At 44.3% G+C, this 19,046-nt stretch overlaps 1 protein-coding gene across 2 annotated transcripts; it reads right to left on the bottom strand.

Moving 5' to 3' along the window:
• Window positions 1–76: 76 nt before the first annotated feature.
• On the bottom strand, window positions 77–19,046 carry CERS5 (ceramide synthase 5). Of its 2 annotated transcripts, XM_080570775.1 has the most exons (11): window positions 18,776–19,017; window positions 12,889–12,994; window positions 10,646–10,776; window positions 9,994–10,021; window positions 9,623–9,680; window positions 8,992–9,042; window positions 8,236–8,328; window positions 6,776–6,904; window positions 6,396–6,502; window positions 4,351–4,507; window positions 77–1,387 (listed from the first exon to the last, which is right to left on the bottom strand). In XM_080570775.1, exons 3-11 carry the CDS (start codon window positions 10,725–10,727, stop codon window positions 1,235–1,237), a joined length of 858 nt encoding a protein of 285 aa, XP_080426901.1. In that variant the 5' UTR covers window positions 10,728–10,776; window positions 12,889–12,994; window positions 18,776–19,017; the 3' UTR covers window positions 77–1,234. The 2 variants fall into 2 exon arrangements, with proteins under 2 accessions (XP_080426901.1, XP_080426900.1); XM_080570774.1 differs by lacking the exon at window positions 9,994–10,021 and having other exon boundaries at window positions 18,776–19,046.

Below are 19,046 nucleotides of genomic sequence, written 5' to 3'. Positions count from 1 at the left end.
GGGGAAGGGCTTGGGGTTTTGTTAGGGACGGGGAGGGGGTTGGGGGTTGATGTAAGGCGAGGCGCATGAAGCGAGGTTCTGAAGCGGTTTTGTTTTTTTTTTAATCGGAGATAAAGAGTAAACAATGGTATAAAACGGTAACAACTCAAGGAGTTTCCCCCAATCCTGCTCCTGCTCGGCGCGCAGGGCTGCCCGTTGCCCCCAAGTACCATCAAGTAAAAAATAAGAAGCGAAGCCCGCGGCACGGCCGCCTTGCCGGCCCAGTGATCTCCTCCACAGAATTGCAAAAATCAGAGCAGCAACATTCACTTCTGGCTAGAAGTACAGACAAGCAGGACTGAAACGTTTTGGGGAAAACTACAAGCAGCCCCCCAGCCCTGGTCCACCCTCAGGTCCTAGCTTAGCCAACTCGAGCCTGTACATCTAGAAAAGTCTTCAGAACCATGACTTGCAACAGGAAAAAAAAAATAAAAAAATTAAGGCATGTATTGTGAGAGTTGACTCAGGGGCAATAAGCAAACCCCCTCCCCCTTTTTGGAAGGCTGTAGGTAAGACTTCAGAGGGGCTTGCAGCACCAAAAGAGGCAGCAAACGCTGGCCTGGTCCCTCGTGACAGCAGAGATAACAAGCGAGAACCTCCTCCTCAGCCTACAGCACCCCACCGCCGAGTCAGAACAGCGGTTTTGTTGTAGCACAATCCAATTCAAAGCCTGGCTGTGGTCCAGAGCGCTCGCAGTAGGGCTGAGGAAAGTCTCTGCTACAGCCCGGATAGCTTGGAGGTGGACCAGAAACCCACCCCGCTCTCCGTGCTCTGAGCAGCTTCTGGAGTGCATCGAGGAGCCGCGCGGAACCTGCGCTGGAACAGTCACCGAGATGGCACCCGGACCCTCCTGCGGGCGGCAGCCAGCCTCATCCAAACTCGTTTCCACCTTGAGTTGATCCTAGTAAAAACCAGTTTGTCACATACAAACACACCTCTGCAAATATCAGTGGGGCTAAGATTGGGTACAACATGGCTTAAAACGAAATCTGTGGCTTTGGTTTCGCCCTAGTAATCGGCTTTCTCCCTTCTGTCGTGCAAAGCCTTTGACTGGTCTGGATTGTGCCCATTTCAGATTTGCTGGAGGTTTTCTGGGGAAGGGGTATCTTGATTAAAGATCACATGGGAATGTGGAGCTCAACACATCTAGATATTTAAAGACAAGTTCGTGTTTGCTCAAGGCTGACCCACAGCCTTACTCCTCTTCTGTCCACTGGCCACTAGCCACATGGCCGTTAACGCGGTTGGAGCCATTGCTCGAAGTGCTGAAAACTCCTTTTGTGCTGTTGGAAGTAACATCCTCCTCTTCAGAGCTGCTCTCGACATCGCTGCGGTCATCTTTTGATACCTAAACAATTCAAAAGAGATTGGGTAGTGGGAAGGGGAGGAGGGAAGTTGATAAATTAACAGGAAACAGCAGTAAAAAAGGTTGCGTCCACGTGATTAACCAGCCTCGGTCACTTACAATTACCTTCTATATTCCATCTGTAGTAACTTCAAAATTACTAGGAAGAGCCTGTCATCATGTACAGAAAGCAAGAAAGATGCTGAAAAAGGCAGTTGGGAGCTACGAGTTCCATTTTTCAAATGCCCTGTCCATCTGTGGAAGCACTGCACATTTTCGCTCTCACCAGATCAGAGGATGCTGTAGATCTTTGCCTGCTGTTGTCCTCAGAGAGCCTTATTCTAGATTGGTTAAAGGCTGCTTTTCCAAACAACAAATGGGTTTTAAATTGAAAAAATAAATCTTCTCACACCTTTATAATCAGCAAGTATGATGACAAAATGTATGTATATCACCTCTAGAGAACACACTCCAGGGAGTGCCTTTGATATTTTAAAAATTAACCAGCTATATTTATCACATTACTGTTTGCACAAAGCGCCTCCCATTTTCACAGCTTGTGATTCATACACGAGATCCCATTTACGAGCAAAAGTGTGTTTGGACAGCAAGCTGTAGAAAAGAGACAACTATCTAATCCAGCAAAAACCAGTTCAGGTACAGCAGGAGCATCTCAGCCACAGGAATCTAGATCTGCTCTACAGCGTTATGGTTTTAGTTAAAAGATGGGCTGCAAACCCAGCTGAATTCGGTTTGTACGTGGGATTTTGGACCTTTGGAAACCCCTCCAGGCATGGTTCTGGCCAGGAGTCGGCACATGTCGCTGTTAGCTGCTCTCAGAGTGCCACAGGAGGGCAGTGTACCGACACCGCACAGCCAAGCACACCAGAAGGTGAAGGGAAGGGATCACAAGCCCGGCCCTAACTGCAAATAAGCACCTTGGTCGCTGGCTGGGCGCCAGAGCCATAAACGCACCGGTGCCGAGCTGTGGCTGCGTGAATGGCACATGCTTTACATACCCCAAGGCAGGCTCTCCACACTTCTGGCTGCAACTAATAGCCCTCATTTACTTCACATGCAAGCACTTTGTGGCTAGCATGTTTCCAGGCACTTCGGGACTCGATCCTACTCTGCTTGCTCTGAGTCAGGCTTATGGCTTTCAAACAGTACCAGCCAGGAAGTTTTTCAGCTCCAAGGAAGACGTGGCGGAAAGCCAGGTCAAGTTAATGATCGCCAGGATTGGTTCTGACAGGCCTGTCGGACGTACTGGCTTCTGTGTGTTGCCAAAACTTCTGGTATCTTTCCCCACTCTCCTATATTGGAAGTTCAAAGGGTCACAGGAAGGAAGCAGAAATCCCTCTGTTTCTCCCCATTTTCTGGGGGGCTAGTGACTGCTGTAATCCTTTTCACAAAAAAAGGACTGCCTCTCTGCTGCCCTCTTTCACCCAGCAGATTGTTAACGAGCACTGAAGAGAGACATCGGAGTCTCTGTGGGCCTACGAAAGCAGAAAGGTCAAGGTCATGCAGCCATCTGACAGCAGAAGAACAAACCACCACAGGACACTACTTAGACCTCAGAGACCTTTGGAAAAATCTGCATTTTGGCGTACCGTCAAAGCCAGCACTGCACAAAACAGGGAGTCAAACATTTTAGGAGAAGGCACTACCCATCCAAAACCCCAAGACCATAGCTTTGCGTTCGTCTCAGCCTAGAAACAGACACAGATGTGTTTCAGTGTAGAAACGGAAGTACAGATCACACTTACATGCAAAGGATGAAACTGTCCAGCTCCAGTCTGGCACAGAGGAAAAGGAGTGAGAAAAGAATGAAGAAGACAAAGCTTAGAGTCCTTTCTCTGGCTGGGTCACCTGGACAGGAGAGAAGCAAGGAAAGGAAAAAAGGTGTAGACCTCAGCTGTAGGAACAGCTGCACAGACAGAAAACAAGCCTCGCAGTAGCAGCTGTTGTGAACAGATGAAAAAAATCATGTGCATGCTCTAAACCATGTCTTCCTCTGATGACGAGCGCCACAAACAGCTACGATATATTCTTCAAGGTTATGTTCCATGTGTAAGGGCAACTAAGAAATCACACAAAATAAAGCAGAGCTATGAAAGAAACTCAGATACATGATAAAAAAGGCATTTTGTGCTAGTAAATCAGTTGTTGCACTCTGGTAGATGGAAGGAAGCGGCTTCTCCTGATGGGTTGGCCAAGTGTCAAATTAGTTCCCACACTGGCTTTCCCTGTCTCGTGCCCCTTCACTTGAAGTGCACCTTTTGAGCTTGGCAACTTAGGTTGCAGCCAAAAATCAGCATTGTTTGCTCTTAGGGTACCATCTGCTGCTAACGAGTTGCTGTAGTTTCACCCTCACTCTCCCTAAGACACCAACACAATTAAAATTTGAATACTTACGACTGAAGCTAGACTGGACCCCGGTAACAGCCAGCACACTCCCCAGAATTTCTGATAACCCTTTCTCCTCTGCATGCTGCAGCTCAATGCCTGGCCATGCACTGGCAGCCAGAAGCCTTTGTCACTGCTAACAAGCGGAAGATGCACAGTCCTCATCGCAACCCAAGAACCAGCAGATGCTGGAAGGCTAGCAGCTAAAAACCAGCCCCTTCAAATTGTTCGAAAAAGAGCTTTCCAATGCCTTAAACTCCAAAAAAGGACTTAACAGATCTGTCATCACCATCACTATTACAACATCTCAATGTACTGGGTATTTTTTTCCTGTATGACCAGAGCAGAGAGGAAAGCATCCTCGCCTTTGTATATACCTGGCCTCTCAAGTCTGCAGAGCAATCAGGGTGAAAAAACAAACCAACCTGCTCTTCTACAAAACATTTCTGATGCAATTACACTGAGAACTAACACCAGCCCTCACCGAAGGGCTCAGTTCCTCAGGATTCTTTCACAGAGCTTATAGAAAGAGGGCCCAAAACAGTCACCAACAATCTTACCTTTCCCCGCATGAGGGCCTTGTAGGCGATGCGAATGATGAGATAGGACCAGATGATATGCAAGATCTGCAAGATTACCAAAAGGCCATTGAAGAGCCACCATGAAGGATAGGGACCAATCAACTCCCAGCTTTCAAAGAGGGTTGTGTTCAAAATCCTAAAAAGAGATCCAGAAACACATTACAGACCAGTTGTGCTGGTAACATGGCTTCCAGCTCTAAATTAAGATGACTGGCCAGCTGCACACCAGTCTGTACCATTTAAGCATCTGTTGCTTTGCTCCTGTCAGAGCAGCGATGCATCTAGTCTCTTGCCAGAGTTAAGAGACAGACTAAAGCTAATTAGAAACATTTGAATGGAGCAACAAACAGGAGAAGATGCGAACGTTCCGCAGTTTGGTTACACACACAGATCTGCTGCCAATTTCCTTCTCAACAGCATGAACGTTTGTAATAACTTTACAGGAAGTGATGTCAAGCTGCTCCAGTCATCAAAACAACTGTTAACACATTCCTACTCAGGCCGTCTTCGCCCATATTTAAAGATCACAGAAGAATTTTGGTCCCAGTAGGTCTGCCTCCCTGCGTGCTATTCCCTTCTCTCTTATTTTTACAGGTTCCTCCTGCCAAGCTGGAGGACTAGAAACTAGTTCACGGACAAAGCATTGTGCTTTCTTTCATTGCTGCTTTGCTGTTCTCATCGCTGGGAGTTACTGCCAGTACTTAAGTAATTTAATAAACATTTTTGACTTTATGAAGTAGAGATGTGTGGAGAGACCTTTAAAGATGCCACTAATTTCACAGAGCTTTGAACGCTTCGCAGGAAAATAAAAACAAGCCTTTCAAAGAAGAACCCAGGCCCCCCCAAAATACAGTTACAGAAACATCTACCTCCTAGCTGGCTTATCGATGACTTACATGGAACTCCTGAGGTCTGTTGATGTTTTACACTACTAATTAGGGAAGGGAATAGACATGAAGTGAAACAGCCTAAGGTTTGCAATGCCACTGCAAGCTTGCCAGATTTCTGCACAAAGCTGTGGAATTACGTTACAGCCAGTGGAAAATGTATTAAAGATTTACAGGACTGCTGAGCAATAGCATGATGCAAGAGCATCACCTTATGACAGACAACGGCAAGAAAAACAACAACAACTACCTCATCTGTCACTGGAAGGAGACAATGGAAAAAAAGGGATTAAAGGCCCTTCCTTATCCAGATTTCTTTGATGCGTTTTCCGGGAAACAAGCAGGAGCTTTAATTGCAACCCTGATACTAAAACATAAATGAAGGGCTGTTTCTGTCTGCCACTAACGCACGCCAGAAGAACAGCCATGCAGGCTGTCCATCGCTCAGGAAAGAAACATATGCAGTAAAATCAAAATAAATTGAGTGATAATCAGCTATAACCAAATTTTCAGTACACTCTTTCAACAGAAACAAGTGGCTAACACCAGAACCACCTCACCAAGCCTACTGGGGTAAAGGGAATCTCATTATACAACGATTAGCTATAAGCCATTTAGCCAGGGTTTTACCTCTCCAGAAACCTCAGACTTATTTTAGGCTCTACATAGTCACGACTCAAGGGTAGGACAAAAGTGCCATAAGAAATCAAAAGCGGCAATGATGACTAAGCCAGATACTCAGAAATTAATTTTACTTCAAGAGACCATGCCTCAGCTGTAACTATTTCCAAAACTTCTCAAGTCAAGAGAAGCAAACAACCCTTTGAGTCGTTCAGATACCAGCTGACTCTGCTCCAGCTAATGAGCATTGTCATCACTTTGCAGTAAGAGGAGAGGGGCCAGCTGTGCGTTAAGATTCTAGTCACTTTTCACACTCTCTCAACTGACTGTTGAGAGGTTTCTTCGTAGTTTTGATTGAAAGTACTGCTCCAAATGCTACTTGGGGTGTCTGCAACTTCAGGCTGCCTTGAGGGGACAGGCTGTACTGCTTTCAAGAAGTCTAGGTACAAAGGCTTTGCTTAAGGGCTTGGAAGGGCTTGGAAGAACAAGCAAGACCTTATACCTCAAGGTGCTTACCAAAAAGGATAAATGCCCAACCGTGTAACAATGAATACAACACCAAAGAGCATGAAGAAGGCATCACACAGACGCTGGTACTTGGCATAATTGGCTAGCTTTGCAGCCTAAAAAAGGAAAGAAATATGAGAGTGTTATTCCCTTCATGCAATCATGTAATTACCAGGCTGTAGAGCTCCAAAACCCTCAAGCCATCACATTTGTAAGGACTTAGGAACATTTAGGGATTATTCTCAGCAGTTATGAGGAAAAGCTGACAAGGCAGGATCAGCAACACAGGTTTTACGGCATATTTAATGCTGTTTTAGCAAGAACAGGAAAGTCAGCTTGCTCCCCTGAGACCACACTAGCGTTAGGTAAAGATCTGAAAGGAAACTCACCTCTAAGAGGAAATCGGATGCATCATGGAGACACAGCACCAGCGTTCCAACCCGCACCATATTATTCATGTAAGAGAACGTAATGAGTCCAATTGTAGCCAAGTGATGGACGAACATGATCAGGAAGTCCTGGAAACAGAAAAAAGAATTCAGACCCTTTGGCTGTCAAACAGATACAGATGTTTAGAGCAGAGCCACCAAACTGACTAACTGGGGTCAGAGGATTACTTCAGTTCAGTTCAGACTCGACTCCACTTTGTATGAAGCACAGCTCATCGCACAACATCTGTCACGATCGCTAGAGGTTCCAGAAAGGTCTCTCCCAGCACCTGTGCTTCTGTAAGGCTGTAGTTCTGCGTACAGAAGTACGGCACTCTTTGGCACATACTCGCAAGATCAAGATAAGTATGGCTGCAGAATCCTCTCAAAAGATTGATAGGACAACATATGGTCCTTGTTTTTGGCTCCTTTTGGTTTTGCAGTCATGTTGCTAGTCCTTTCAGCTCTTGGCACAAACCGTAAGCACGCTGTTGTTACTGTTGTCAGCATGTAAAAACCTGCCAGAGCATAGCAGGCATAGAACACAAGATAATCCAACAGCAAGAGCTAGGCCACTCCAGTTAAAAAGTTTTCACAATGCACGTACATTCAAGGCTCTGTTCCAGTTCAGTCCCCTGGGTACAACACTTACACTCCACCTCAGTGTACCTTATCATGAGGGATGTAATACACAGAGCACAAAACTAAATATTACGAACAGATTATATCAGAGATGCTGTTAATCACACTCTTTTTGCATCTACTCTGTATTTTGGAGCTGATATTCCAGTACAGGGAAAAAAAAATAATTCTCTTTTTGAACAGTTAATGCAAGAATTGGGATAATTTGTTACTTTGCAGTTTGTATAACAGACGCAATAAACCATGATTTATTTTGAACTGTTTTCCAACAGCAACAATAAGCCAAATCCTAGAACGCAACGGAATTAGATTCCAGCAATCATGACCAGTCATCATTCTGCTACATACACAGATGAAAAATTACTTTCAAAAAAAGAATGCATTATCGCTTTAGTGTTTGCCATTTTCTCATCCTGCTCAGCAAGGTAATGCTTAGAGCATTTTATTTTCCTTTCTTGCAAGCCTTCTAATTAAATCTTTCTTTTTTATCTCTCAATGATTTGCTGACTGCTTATTAGGAGGTATTGACTGATTCTGTTCTTTTCCCTGGAAGGTGAAAGGGACTCTCGAGGCTATACCAGGTTGCATAGCAGGCTTGCTCCTCCCTTTCCCCCAGGACTGTGTAGTGATTACAGAAGGAGGTAGGCTACACAGAGATGTGAATGAGGAAGAAAATTCAGTTATTACTATGCTTCAGCTCTACTGGCCAAGCACACTCACACTTTCTGTTAGTCTTGTCTATTTAGCAAAGTGGTTAGTGCAATTCTGGTTAATCTCACCTTCCGTTTAATGTCTGTAAACTGAGAAAACATGAGAGACCAATAGAAGGCCAGCTCCAAGATATAGTAATAATAAAGCCTGGATGTTAGAGGCTGGAAAACAAACAAACATAGCACAGTTAGAGGACAAAATACTTCAAAATTTACATTAAAATCCACTTCTTCCTTCCTTCCCATCCCACTCTGTTCCTTCAGAATGCTGAGGCATAAGTTAAAAGATCCAGCATTAAGGTTTAGTAAAAACAAGCTTAAGCAACAGCCATCTTACTATAGGCTTATTCACACAAGCAAACATTTGTGTTTGACAGCAGAATCTTACTCTTTTTGAATAAAGTTCAATGTTTACAAATCATACTGCAGCCTCTTGGATTAGGAAAACCAGGCACTGAACCAAACTGGTTGGCCTCTATACAATCATACTTGCTGCATAATTAAAATAACACTGTAAATAAGTTACTTTTAATAACCTCAGCAGCAAGTAAACACAAAATGAATATGAACTGAGTCTCTTCCATCTGAGGAAACACTGCTGTTAACAAACCTAACCAGGATCTGAAGACACAAAGGGCAAATGCCATCTTTGTACCTACAGAAATGGATGGCCATTCACTAAGGAGAAAGCTTACCAGGTTGCAGCCTGTGCAGCATGCACAGAATGAGAAGCAGACGCATCTAATGAGTTTCAATTTGCTGTCATCAACAAAAACAAGAACTGAAATTGCAAAGATTTGGACCCAGTAGGTGTTTACATCCTACCTGAAAAGGATAGTTGTACCAGCACTGTCGTGTGTCCCAAAACCAGGGTGCCTTAAAGGAAAAAGACAAGTTGTTATTCTGCATTGTTTTGTTGTTGTTATTGTTTTTTAATTTGCTACCATCTAAGGCAATTGACCACTACAATTCTGTTTCACATAAATTGTATCTCCATCCTACCATCCAAGCTAAGTTTATTGTAAGACGTCATAACGATTTAAAATATTCTTTGGGCACCCAAAGGCACACTATAATGCAATGGAAATACAAAGAATAAGCATACAGCGCTAATAATAATGACCCAAAGAGATGAATCTGTATCCCTGCAGGAAGGAAAGAGATTAGCAAGACAATAAGCAGCTCTGCACACCAAGAAAGCAGGGCTGTGCTGTTCTGGTGTAACACAACAAATAGGTTTCTAATATTTCCATAATGACAGATTTGTTTAGAACCAGGATGTCAAATAAGGGAACACAAAGATGACTATCACCACTAAACTCCCCTTGTTTTAAGCTAGGCGCAAGCACAGAAGGCACGCTGGTAATCAAACCCCTTAATTTCAGCAGGACAGCCAAAATCCAGTAGCACATCACACAGAAGAGTAAGGCGGAAGGGGTGTGAAAGATCTACTCACCGTCCAGAGAAACCTGATTCCATAAAAAAATATACTTAAATAAAATGTAAATCTCCACCTGGAAAAGGAAGCAGAAAATGAAATGTATGAAATAGAAATAGCTTCTGGTTAACATTTGTAACAAAAATCGGAACAAACTGTGAAAAAAACAATTCTGACACCTAAAAAGCATTCACCCACCAATCGGTAATCCTCCACTTGTAAATATTTTGTGCAAGGATAAACCTATTTAAGAGTTTTCAAACCAGACTAGTTTGCATCAACAGCCAAGTCCAGAGTGAACATGCATCTTTCATATCAAATCAAGATAACAACAAGAAAAGTCATTGTTATCCAGAAGGTATCCTAATAAATGTATTTGTCCCTCTTACCTTGTGGCTTTAAGTAGACAAAACCATACTGGGGGGAAGAATTAATATGAAGAAAGTTACTGGAAAGGAAAGAAACCAGCACAGGAGAAATAAGTCAGGAAAAAACGTTCAGCTGCTACTACACTAACAGGGGTAACTATAAGCATTCAGAAGGAAACAAAGAACAAAAGAATGAATTGAAATGAAAAGAACAGGAATCCAAGAAGTGTCTATAACATAGTACACACCATTGTGCAAGCCATAAGGTCACTCTATTTGGGAAAAATGCTGGTCTACAACGTAAGTGTGCAGACAGCAGACTTGTCTTTGGTATAATTACTGGAGTTGTGCACATGCATATATGCACACACACCCCCGAAGTGTTACTATCTGCATTATGGACCTGGTGGGCTATGAAAAGCTGCTTATCACAGGCAGGAATGACTCCTGTACAGGTGGCCTGGGCTGTGGTGCACATATACAAAGTATTTGAGAATAACCAATCCTAAAAAGCCCTCCTAATCTCTTCCAATTGCCTATACGAGTATCTGTCTTCCACCAGCCAACCCCAAGACACTAGTTTAAGTTAGCAGCTGACAATTTCAGTTAGAAAAGAGAACATACAGCTGGAGCTTTAAGATGAAGGCACATCTTGGCCTCTGCACAAACATACATGCTCTCACAAAATTTAGTGAGGGTGGTGGGTTTGTCCTGGTTCCTCCGATGACGAAACCAGCGCTGGATCTTTCGAACATCCCAGTCTAGCTGCTTTGACAAGCCTTCTAACCTTTTTCCATCTGGAGACTGAAGGAAAATGAAACAAGTGTCATTTCTCCTACTTCTCAATCTGCGTGCAGTCTGAAAACCCTTCTGTACTATGACAGAAACGATGCACAGACAAAAAAAAACACACTACGAAGGCACTACATACAGACTATTACAGTTTAGAAGCAAGAACCTGTTGCCACAAATTTTCATTCAAGTTTAACCATCAAAAGCCACTAATGACTTAGTTATTCAGAACACTTCTGGTTTAGCATTTCCTCATCTATTTCGTCACTTGACAGCACGTTACTACACAGAATGCAATTGTTCTGTTTCTTAATTTGGGAGGAGGAGCAACTTTTAAAATGTCCTGCCCTACCTGTTAAAACTTGCACATCAACTCGACCTGTCCAGAATTCAGACAGATCAAAGCTGAACACATTTAAGGGTTGTTACTCACTGTGGAGTTTGGGAAAATTTAAAGTAAGAATTTGGGTTTAACACATCAGATACTAATATATTCCAAAAGGGCATGATGGAGATGGCATTATTTCCATTGTCACTTTTAAATTTATGAATAAAATTACACTTGACAACTGAAATAACTGCACAATGAAGAATGCATCACTCTTCTCCGACTGGAAGCTCTACCGGCAGTTTGTTTGTTTGAATAATGACATAAATGGATTTATAAGAGCAAAGTGAACAAAACCTGATAACTACCTCTAAAATGGCCCAGTGGTGAGATAAGCCACGTTAGTTTCAGACCAGTGTCCTTTTAACAAGCTCTGCCAGGGAGCTCTTACAACTGAAAGATGATAAACACATTTTACCACCCGAGTTACATACAAACCCCAAAAGCTATGCAGAATGCTCATTTAATAAAGAGTCACCAGACTGTTGAACTGAAAAGCAGAATAATGTCATCTGATGTTCAGTACTGAAACCACAACTTTCTTGTAATTCCATCGCTGCCAGACCTCTTGCCTCTGTACTAGGCTCAGGTTCGGGCTGCCTGACACTTGTGCACTGGAAGCGAACCTGCCTCAAAGAAGAACGGACAGAGCTCCCGTTTCAGAACAGCAATGACATCTTCCCCCTGCATCAGTGCCACCCTACATTCCGATCCTCCAGATCTTAACAGCACACAAGCGTACTGGTACAGTTAAATGCAGCTCTGTTTTCATAAGCTAGATAAATTTTGCACAGCATGCATCCCCATGGGTTTCCTGAACATTAATTTCAAGGACATCCCCTACATAAAAGTCCTCCCCACAAATGGCATCAAATTATAGGGGCCTTTCAGTTCACATGTCATTCCAAATACTTCAGAACTTTAATGTTCCCATGAGGCAAGTTTTGCTAAGGTTTTTATAGAATTTCCCTTCCATTCACTGAGTGCTTTATCTGCTGCACTCGAAATGAAGTTCAGCATCACCAAATGAGAACATAAAACCTTCCATTTTACTATCTTTAATGAAAATCTATCACACCATCTGGGTTGATTTAACTGTCAATATTCAATAGAGTACAGACAGCGCGCAATTCCGTCGTTCCAAAGTGAAAGAGCACTGTCAGCTCAAGTGAGAGAAAAGACATGAAGCTGATAACAACAGGAATACCTACTGTCAACATTGAACAGCCTGCCATTTGTCAGGGCACGCTTCCATTGACCGAATGGCTTTACTTGTGGAAGCGACTTCCACTGTGACAGCTGTTGAGCAATCGCACAGAGGAGGCAAAAGGAAGATGAAGGCATTCACACCGCTGGCCACCAGACCTCAAGGGAGCAGTGCTTTTCCAATGGAAAGTGAACGATGCTAGGAAATTGCTTGTTCAACCAACGGTTGCCACCCATTCCCTTCGTTACAATTTGGACAAAGGGAACTAAAGGAAGAAACCTCTTATCTTTTTAAAAGGCAACAACTTTGATTCAAAAAAGATTCCCCTATGTGCAAAAGCTCAGGTCAGCCATAAAGAGAATTTACGTTCCTACGAGAAGATCTCAGAGGCAAAATAAAATAAGGAAGAGCACACTTGTACATGCACAGTGTGAAACGCACTCTTCACGCTAGAGAAGTGGAAGACAAAAAATACCAACATTCATTCCTACAGGCCTCCGTTTCTAGCAGAATTTGCAGTGTGACTCACCTTAGTGATGGATGTAAACACTTTCTCTAAAATTGCATTAGGCTGGGCTCTGTGAGGTCCACTGTCTTGAATGCCAAGGTTTATGGCACAGGGCTTGGCAATAAATCTGAAAGAGTTGCAAACAAAGAGCCACATTAAAACAAGGCATTAGTTTCCCTCCTCTGCCCAAATCACAACAACCCCAACTCGTCACAAATTGCAAAACCTATTCAAAAACCTTTTGAAGATCTTCACTCATGTTGCTCAAAGAAACTTCACAGGTAAAGAAACGTTTTTTATTAGTCCAACTGGTAATTGTAGACATGCAGTACGCACATCTAAAATGAAAAGTTAAACCTTAATGCCCTTGGCTTGCAGGATCAGGATATGTTAGCTCAGAAATAAATAATAGACACTGATGGGAGATCTCTGCAAACAACTGCTAGAGCCCCCGAAGCACCACGAACAAAACGCCTTATTTCCAGACTGCTTCTTGGTGTCGCATGGCTCAGAAAAAAAAGGGAAGTTCAAGTGACACGGTTCCTAAAAGACACAGACGCAGTACTATTTTTCCCCAAGAGGATAAAAAAAAAAAAAGTGTCTTATTTCCTTAGGAAGAATAGGGAAGATGTACGAAGTTTCTCAGTCCGAGAGCCGAGATCTCAACATCTCAGTCCTGCACGCACCATGTTTTCCCAAAGTTGATCAAGCACTTTGTGAATTTTATAGCACAGACACTCCAAAAACTAAAATGAATATATATGTCTTCAAAACTAAGTAGGTTTTGCTGTACCTTTGTGTCAAGTTGGCCAAGGGATACTATGGAAAATGCACGTGTTACCTGAAAATGTAAATTGTATTCCCTCCTGTCGGTGGGGCAAGAGCTTTCAAGGTACAGCAAATTCAAGAAAAACATCAATTAATTTGAGAGCACGTAAAAAAACTGTTTCTCAAAAACAATTTTGAAAAGGACCCAACATTTGCATCATTAAATCTACTTTGCCTCAAAACAGAGATTGATTCAGAGACAACTTTATTACACATATGTATTTCCATTTAGAAGACTTGGAGTGCCATTAAGCAGAAAACGCTGCTTTTTCCAACCATTAAATCTGTTGCCATTTCTCCTTGTGCTTAAAAGAAGAGATTAAAACTCAGCAGGATCATTACCCTAAGTGTTCCAACCGCAACCTTCCTTGGGAGTACACTGTTAATATTCCAGTAACAAATAGCTACGACTGGATCTAAGAACAGACGCAGGTTCTAGGGCTTTCCCCTTGAGAAATTGTGGATCAGCTCATGAGTAATCCTAAAGGAACTCCTCTGCTTTCAGAAAACTCTAAACAAGTACCAGGCACTGTAGCACCAGGTTTCACTGTCCTGCCCTGTTTCTTCACATGTCCTGTTCGTTTCAACAGTCGCAGCTAAAGAAAAAAAAAAAAAACACACACACAAAAAAAAGGAAAGGGTGATTTCCTTTCAGCTTGGCTCTTCCCTGCTCTAAAGGCTCACTGCTTCCTCTACAATCTAGACCACCAGCCAGCAATCATCTTAGGATGTTATAAAACACTTGGCTGGACCTTCATAAAAGCGCACATCTCCATACTTTGCTTTCCTGCAGGATACACCATGACAACAGCGAAGGAGCACACGTGTGCAGTCGCAGTATGCCAGATCAATACCTTTATTCCATTTGCTGGAACACAGTGTTTGCAGCTCCATAAAGAAAAAAAAAAAATCCCAAGCTGGTCTGAAGATACTCGGGCTGGGAAAAGTTTCCTCGTATGTCAGAGAAAACCTGGAAATCTGCAAATCTGCACATTCAATACATTTATTATTCAGGAGACTCTGCTTAAGAGCCAAGAGGAGAATGAATGGTTAAGAAAGCTCACATGATGCACAGAATGTGGCTTTATCTTAGAATTCAAATCCTGAAGCATCAAAGAAAGAAGAAAGAACATCTCCTTAGATAAAGGTACAGAAATGAGTGGAAATAATTCACTTTAGAACCTAACACTTACCAAAAAAAAACCAACAACCAACCAACCAATCAACAACTCTGCAGAAAAGTATTCCCGCGTTGTAAGCTTCCTTCACTAGAAGGCCTTGGGAAAAAATACAGATGTTTCCAGAAATCAGGAAAAAAAAAATCATCAAAAGTAGGCTACAGGCTACAGACACTGCACAGGACTCAAGGAACTCAGTCACGCATGCAGGTGAGCACAGAGCAGAACAAAACCCCCACCAGCATTTCTAGGTGCACGGAAGCAAGCAGACATCAATGCAAGCGCACAGGACATGCCACACTAAGGGAGGGCGTCCCAGCCCCAGAAACAGGAAGGAAAAACGATGGCAGCAAGGGATTTCGTTACTTTTAGGGAAGTCTAGCCCAACGCTGTAACGTTGCTTCTCTAACTCTGCAAGTAATGGCTCCGTGCAGTGGAATTGCAAATCCCACTGTCCGTCTGTCCGTCTGCAGGGCTTCCTGAGCAGCCACGCGAGGTGTTTTTACCTGGCCGCGACGCGTCTGGCTCACGCTCGGGAGTCCATGCCACTGCCCAGCTGCCTCGGCCAGTTACCACCTTGCAGGTGGAATACGAAGCGAACAATCCACCCTGCTGCCAGTCAGAAATACAACCAGGTGATGTGCCTTTAGGGCTGAGCTAAGGCGACTGTGGTGTTTTACAGTGTTGGCCCCAAAACAGATTTCCAGATGTGCAATTTTTGCAGCGTATCTCATAGGAAAAAAAAAAACAAACAACAACTGCACAGCAATAGCAGTTAAGCACCAAAAAACACTGCCCAAAACATAGAATTCCCATTCTTTCCGGAATTCCCATTCTTTCCAGAATTCCCATTCTTGGGGATATTTGAAACTGAACAGCACCACGAGCAACCTGACCTGACTAGAACATTGGTCGTGCTTTGAGGAAAGGACTGAAAAGGTGACCAAGAGGTCCCTTCCAATCTAAATTACTTTATGATACCATAGAAATACTCACTGCAGCAACTATTCCCAAGGTCGAGATCCTGCCACACCCTCGCTGCAAGGAGTTATCATCATTTCACTACTTTTATTAGGGTTTTCTGAACGTGTACCTGCGCACTGATGTAAGCCATGCCTACCAACCTATCTGTTTCACCCTGGTTATTAAGACAAACTGGTTTTGACACCAACACCAGTTTTCTAGCACGCAGACTCACGTATAACAAGCACTTCTCGCGCATGTCGTACTTGACAAATCCAGCCTCAGAATCCTCCTTTATGGAACAGTTTGGTTTGTCTGGTAAATCCCTACTACAGTTCTGAAAAGGAAGAACAATCCCCTAAATAATAAGATTTATGAAGTAGGCACATCCTGCAGCTAATGCGCTCAAGAGTTCATCTCTTTATAGTCTCTCAGTTTCACTGTGTTAAGATTAAACCTCACTTAAACTGTACCAAATTTTCCAGACAGCACTGACAAAGCAACATCTAAAACCAGTTTATTTTTTCCCCTACCAGAACGAGCACAAGCAGCATATCCTTCCTCAGATGCAGAGAGTAACAAGAATACCTATAAGTGAAAAGGAATTCTGGTGTAAACACAAACACCTTGTACGATCACCAGGCTTTGTGTTTTCCCAGATACCTGGGAACTATTTTACGCCTGCAGTGGGACAAGATGCATAGGAAGAAACCACAGCAAACATAACAGAGAAAAAAAGAAAAAAAACAAGCCACACAAATCTGTAAGCAGAAGTACTTCTTTATCTTGCCTGACCAAAAATCCACCTTCAGCCAAGTCAGGACCTTACCTCACCCTGCAAGTCTTGGCTCATCCCTACAGTCAGGTTTTTAGCACACACTATTCCCAAGTCGAGCCAGCCCAATGAGCATTTTGCCATCATCGTGATGCAAAGGCTAATTTACAGGAGCATTTGCCAACAGAGAAACGTGTGCCAGTGTAACAAGTGTCAGTGTAGCAAAAGCACTTCCTCACACTGACGATCTACAGCAAACAGACAAAGAGAAATGAAGAGAGGAGCTAAAACAAAAGAGATACAGACATTTATAATTCAAGTTCTGAGCCATCAAGTCCGACTGCCAATTGTGTGTCAAGGAAACCATTTGACTTAATCATCCCCAAGGCCAGAATTGGGGTATCTGCACAAGGCGATTTTATTAGACAAAACTGAAGTTTCAACACCTTCAAGGTGGCAGGAGAAAGAAGAAAGCATTTCTTGAAAAATGTGGCCTTTATAAATAAACATGCTAGAAACAACCTTGCATTTTGCTTCACAATCTACTTTCACTGGGATACCACCACGGAGACACACTACAGCGTTGACACTGTTAAAGGAAAGGAACAAACCCTCTCAGGAAGCAGCCTGTGGTCTCTAGGTTCTATTGTGCAGGAGGAGCACTTAATTGTTCATTTGAGTCCTCCCTAAACCAACACCGCAAACGGAATTTCACGTACCGGGGCACAGTGCAGACATTATCAGGATAAAATAATTGTTACCAGGAGGACTGTGTTATTAGGTACAGTGGGATGCACTGTAGCTCTCTGTATGTCTCTTAATCCAGAAAAAAGAAACTTTTGCACTTCTTCCCCAAGCTAAGACACCTGGACTGAGCTAGGGAAGCGAGGAGACCTCCCTACAATACTCCTTCCAGGGGTAGCATCCTGCCTCCCAACTTCTTGCCTTGTCTGCTGGCAACTGCATACATCTGGCCAAGAGGAGCAGCAAGGTGCAAAGCTAAGATGAGGTTTTGGCACTGCCACGTATCTGGGTGTTCCTGGGTCCTCTGCACTGGTTTGAGCTGAGCATAGCTTTCTGAAGTACTTTGAAAGATAAGATGGGAAGGGAAGGAAAAATGCTCAAAAGAATGCGCAAAAAGGATGCTCAAACTTCTCTCCTACTCTGCTTACCTGCTTCACATTTTTCTCTACACTTCTCCTGTCTTTTTACTTAGTCCCAGTTCCCTCCTGTTGTTTAATTTCTGAAAGCTCAAAAAAAAAGGTACACTTTTTACAGAAAACTTGAAAAAAAACACCAACTCAATCCCTGATTGCTTTAATCCTACAGGCCTTTCCACACTCAGAAATACTTCCGCTCTTTTCTTGCAGAAATTTAAGACGAAATCAACCTTTAAAGAACTATCTGAACAGGTACCCAAGGTGTTTTAGTTGGCTTCACCTAACGGTTCTCTTAAGCAAGCTGCTTTCCTAATTAGTGTCTGTCACCCACAGAGCCTGCCCTGCGTACGGCTATAGGAGATATCCATCATGCAAAGGATAAACTCCTGCCTCAGGGGAGAGTTAATACACGCTTATGGATATTCAAACAAATGGGAAACGCTGCGTTACACCTGCTTATGGGCAGATATGCTGATCCGCACGCGCTTCCGTCACGCGGGGGGATCCACAGCTTGTTTAATGATACACCAGGCCATGTGAACGAGCCCTATTTCCTCATCCAGGAACTGGGACGGAAAGTACACCGTGGGCAGAGCCCAGCAACGCCAGCAAGCCAAGCTGGACACGAGCATTAAGAAATAAAACCACCTCCTGGGGCTCTCCTCCTCGCCTTACCTCAGCGTCCAGCACCTGAGGAGCCTCTCGGGGCCCAAAGCCACGGGAGAGGGGAGCTTGGGGGGGGGGTCCTGCGCACCCTGACAGCCCCAGGGATGGGTTTTGCCGTTCCCTTTCCACTCAAGGAGATAAAAAAGAAAGCGGGGGGGAGGCTGGAGGCCTCGGAGCTGCCTGAGGGGCGAGGGGGGGCCCCGAGCCCGGCTGTCCCAGGGCCCTGATCCCGGCTGCCCCCGGGGCCCGTTGCTAAAGGACCCCAGCGGCCTCGCCCCGAGGCAGGAGCTGAAGTCCTGAGGGGAGGACCGGGGGTGGGGGGGGGGACCGGGGCTCACCTCTCGAAGAGCAACCGCACGGCGAAGATACCGAGCGCCAACGGGAAGGCGGACAGGACGTGGCCGGCCCGCGGGTACTGCAGCCCGCTGCCCGGAGGGCCCGCTTCCCCGGCCAGGTCCGCCCACGTCACGTTGTGGGGCAGCCAGAACCGCTCGTTCCAGAACCAGGCCCGCAGCGCCGCCGCCGCGGCCGCCGCCATTTTCCGCCGCCGCCTCCCTCCCTCCCGTCACCTCCCCCCGCCCCCCGCCGCTGCCGCCGCCGCCGCCGCAG

This window comes from Anser brachyrhynchus, assembly GCF_964034855.1.
Source record: "Anser brachyrhynchus genome assembly, chromosome: 29".
Lineage (NCBI taxonomy): Eukaryota > Metazoa > Chordata > Aves > Anseriformes > Anatidae > Anser > Anser brachyrhynchus.
This window is presented reverse-complemented; position numbering and strand designations above follow the sequence as displayed.

What these genes read in the sequence shown, in the direction of transcription:
- CERS5 (XM_080570774.1), bottom strand. Translation starts at nt 18,975, where the DNA reads ATGGCGGCGGCCGCGGCGGCGGCGCTGCGGGCCTGGTTCTGGAACGAG. An exon ending in CATCCGATTTCCTCTTAGAG is followed by an intron (nt 6,503 to 6,775) that starts GTGAGTTTCCTT and finishes TTCCTTTTTTAG; the next exon opens with GCTGCAAAGCTAGCCAATTA. An exon ending in TTGGGCATTTATCCTTTTTG is followed by an intron (nt 4,508 to 6,395) that starts GTAAGCACCTTG and finishes ATCTCTTTTTAG; the next exon opens with GATTTTGAACACAACCCTCT.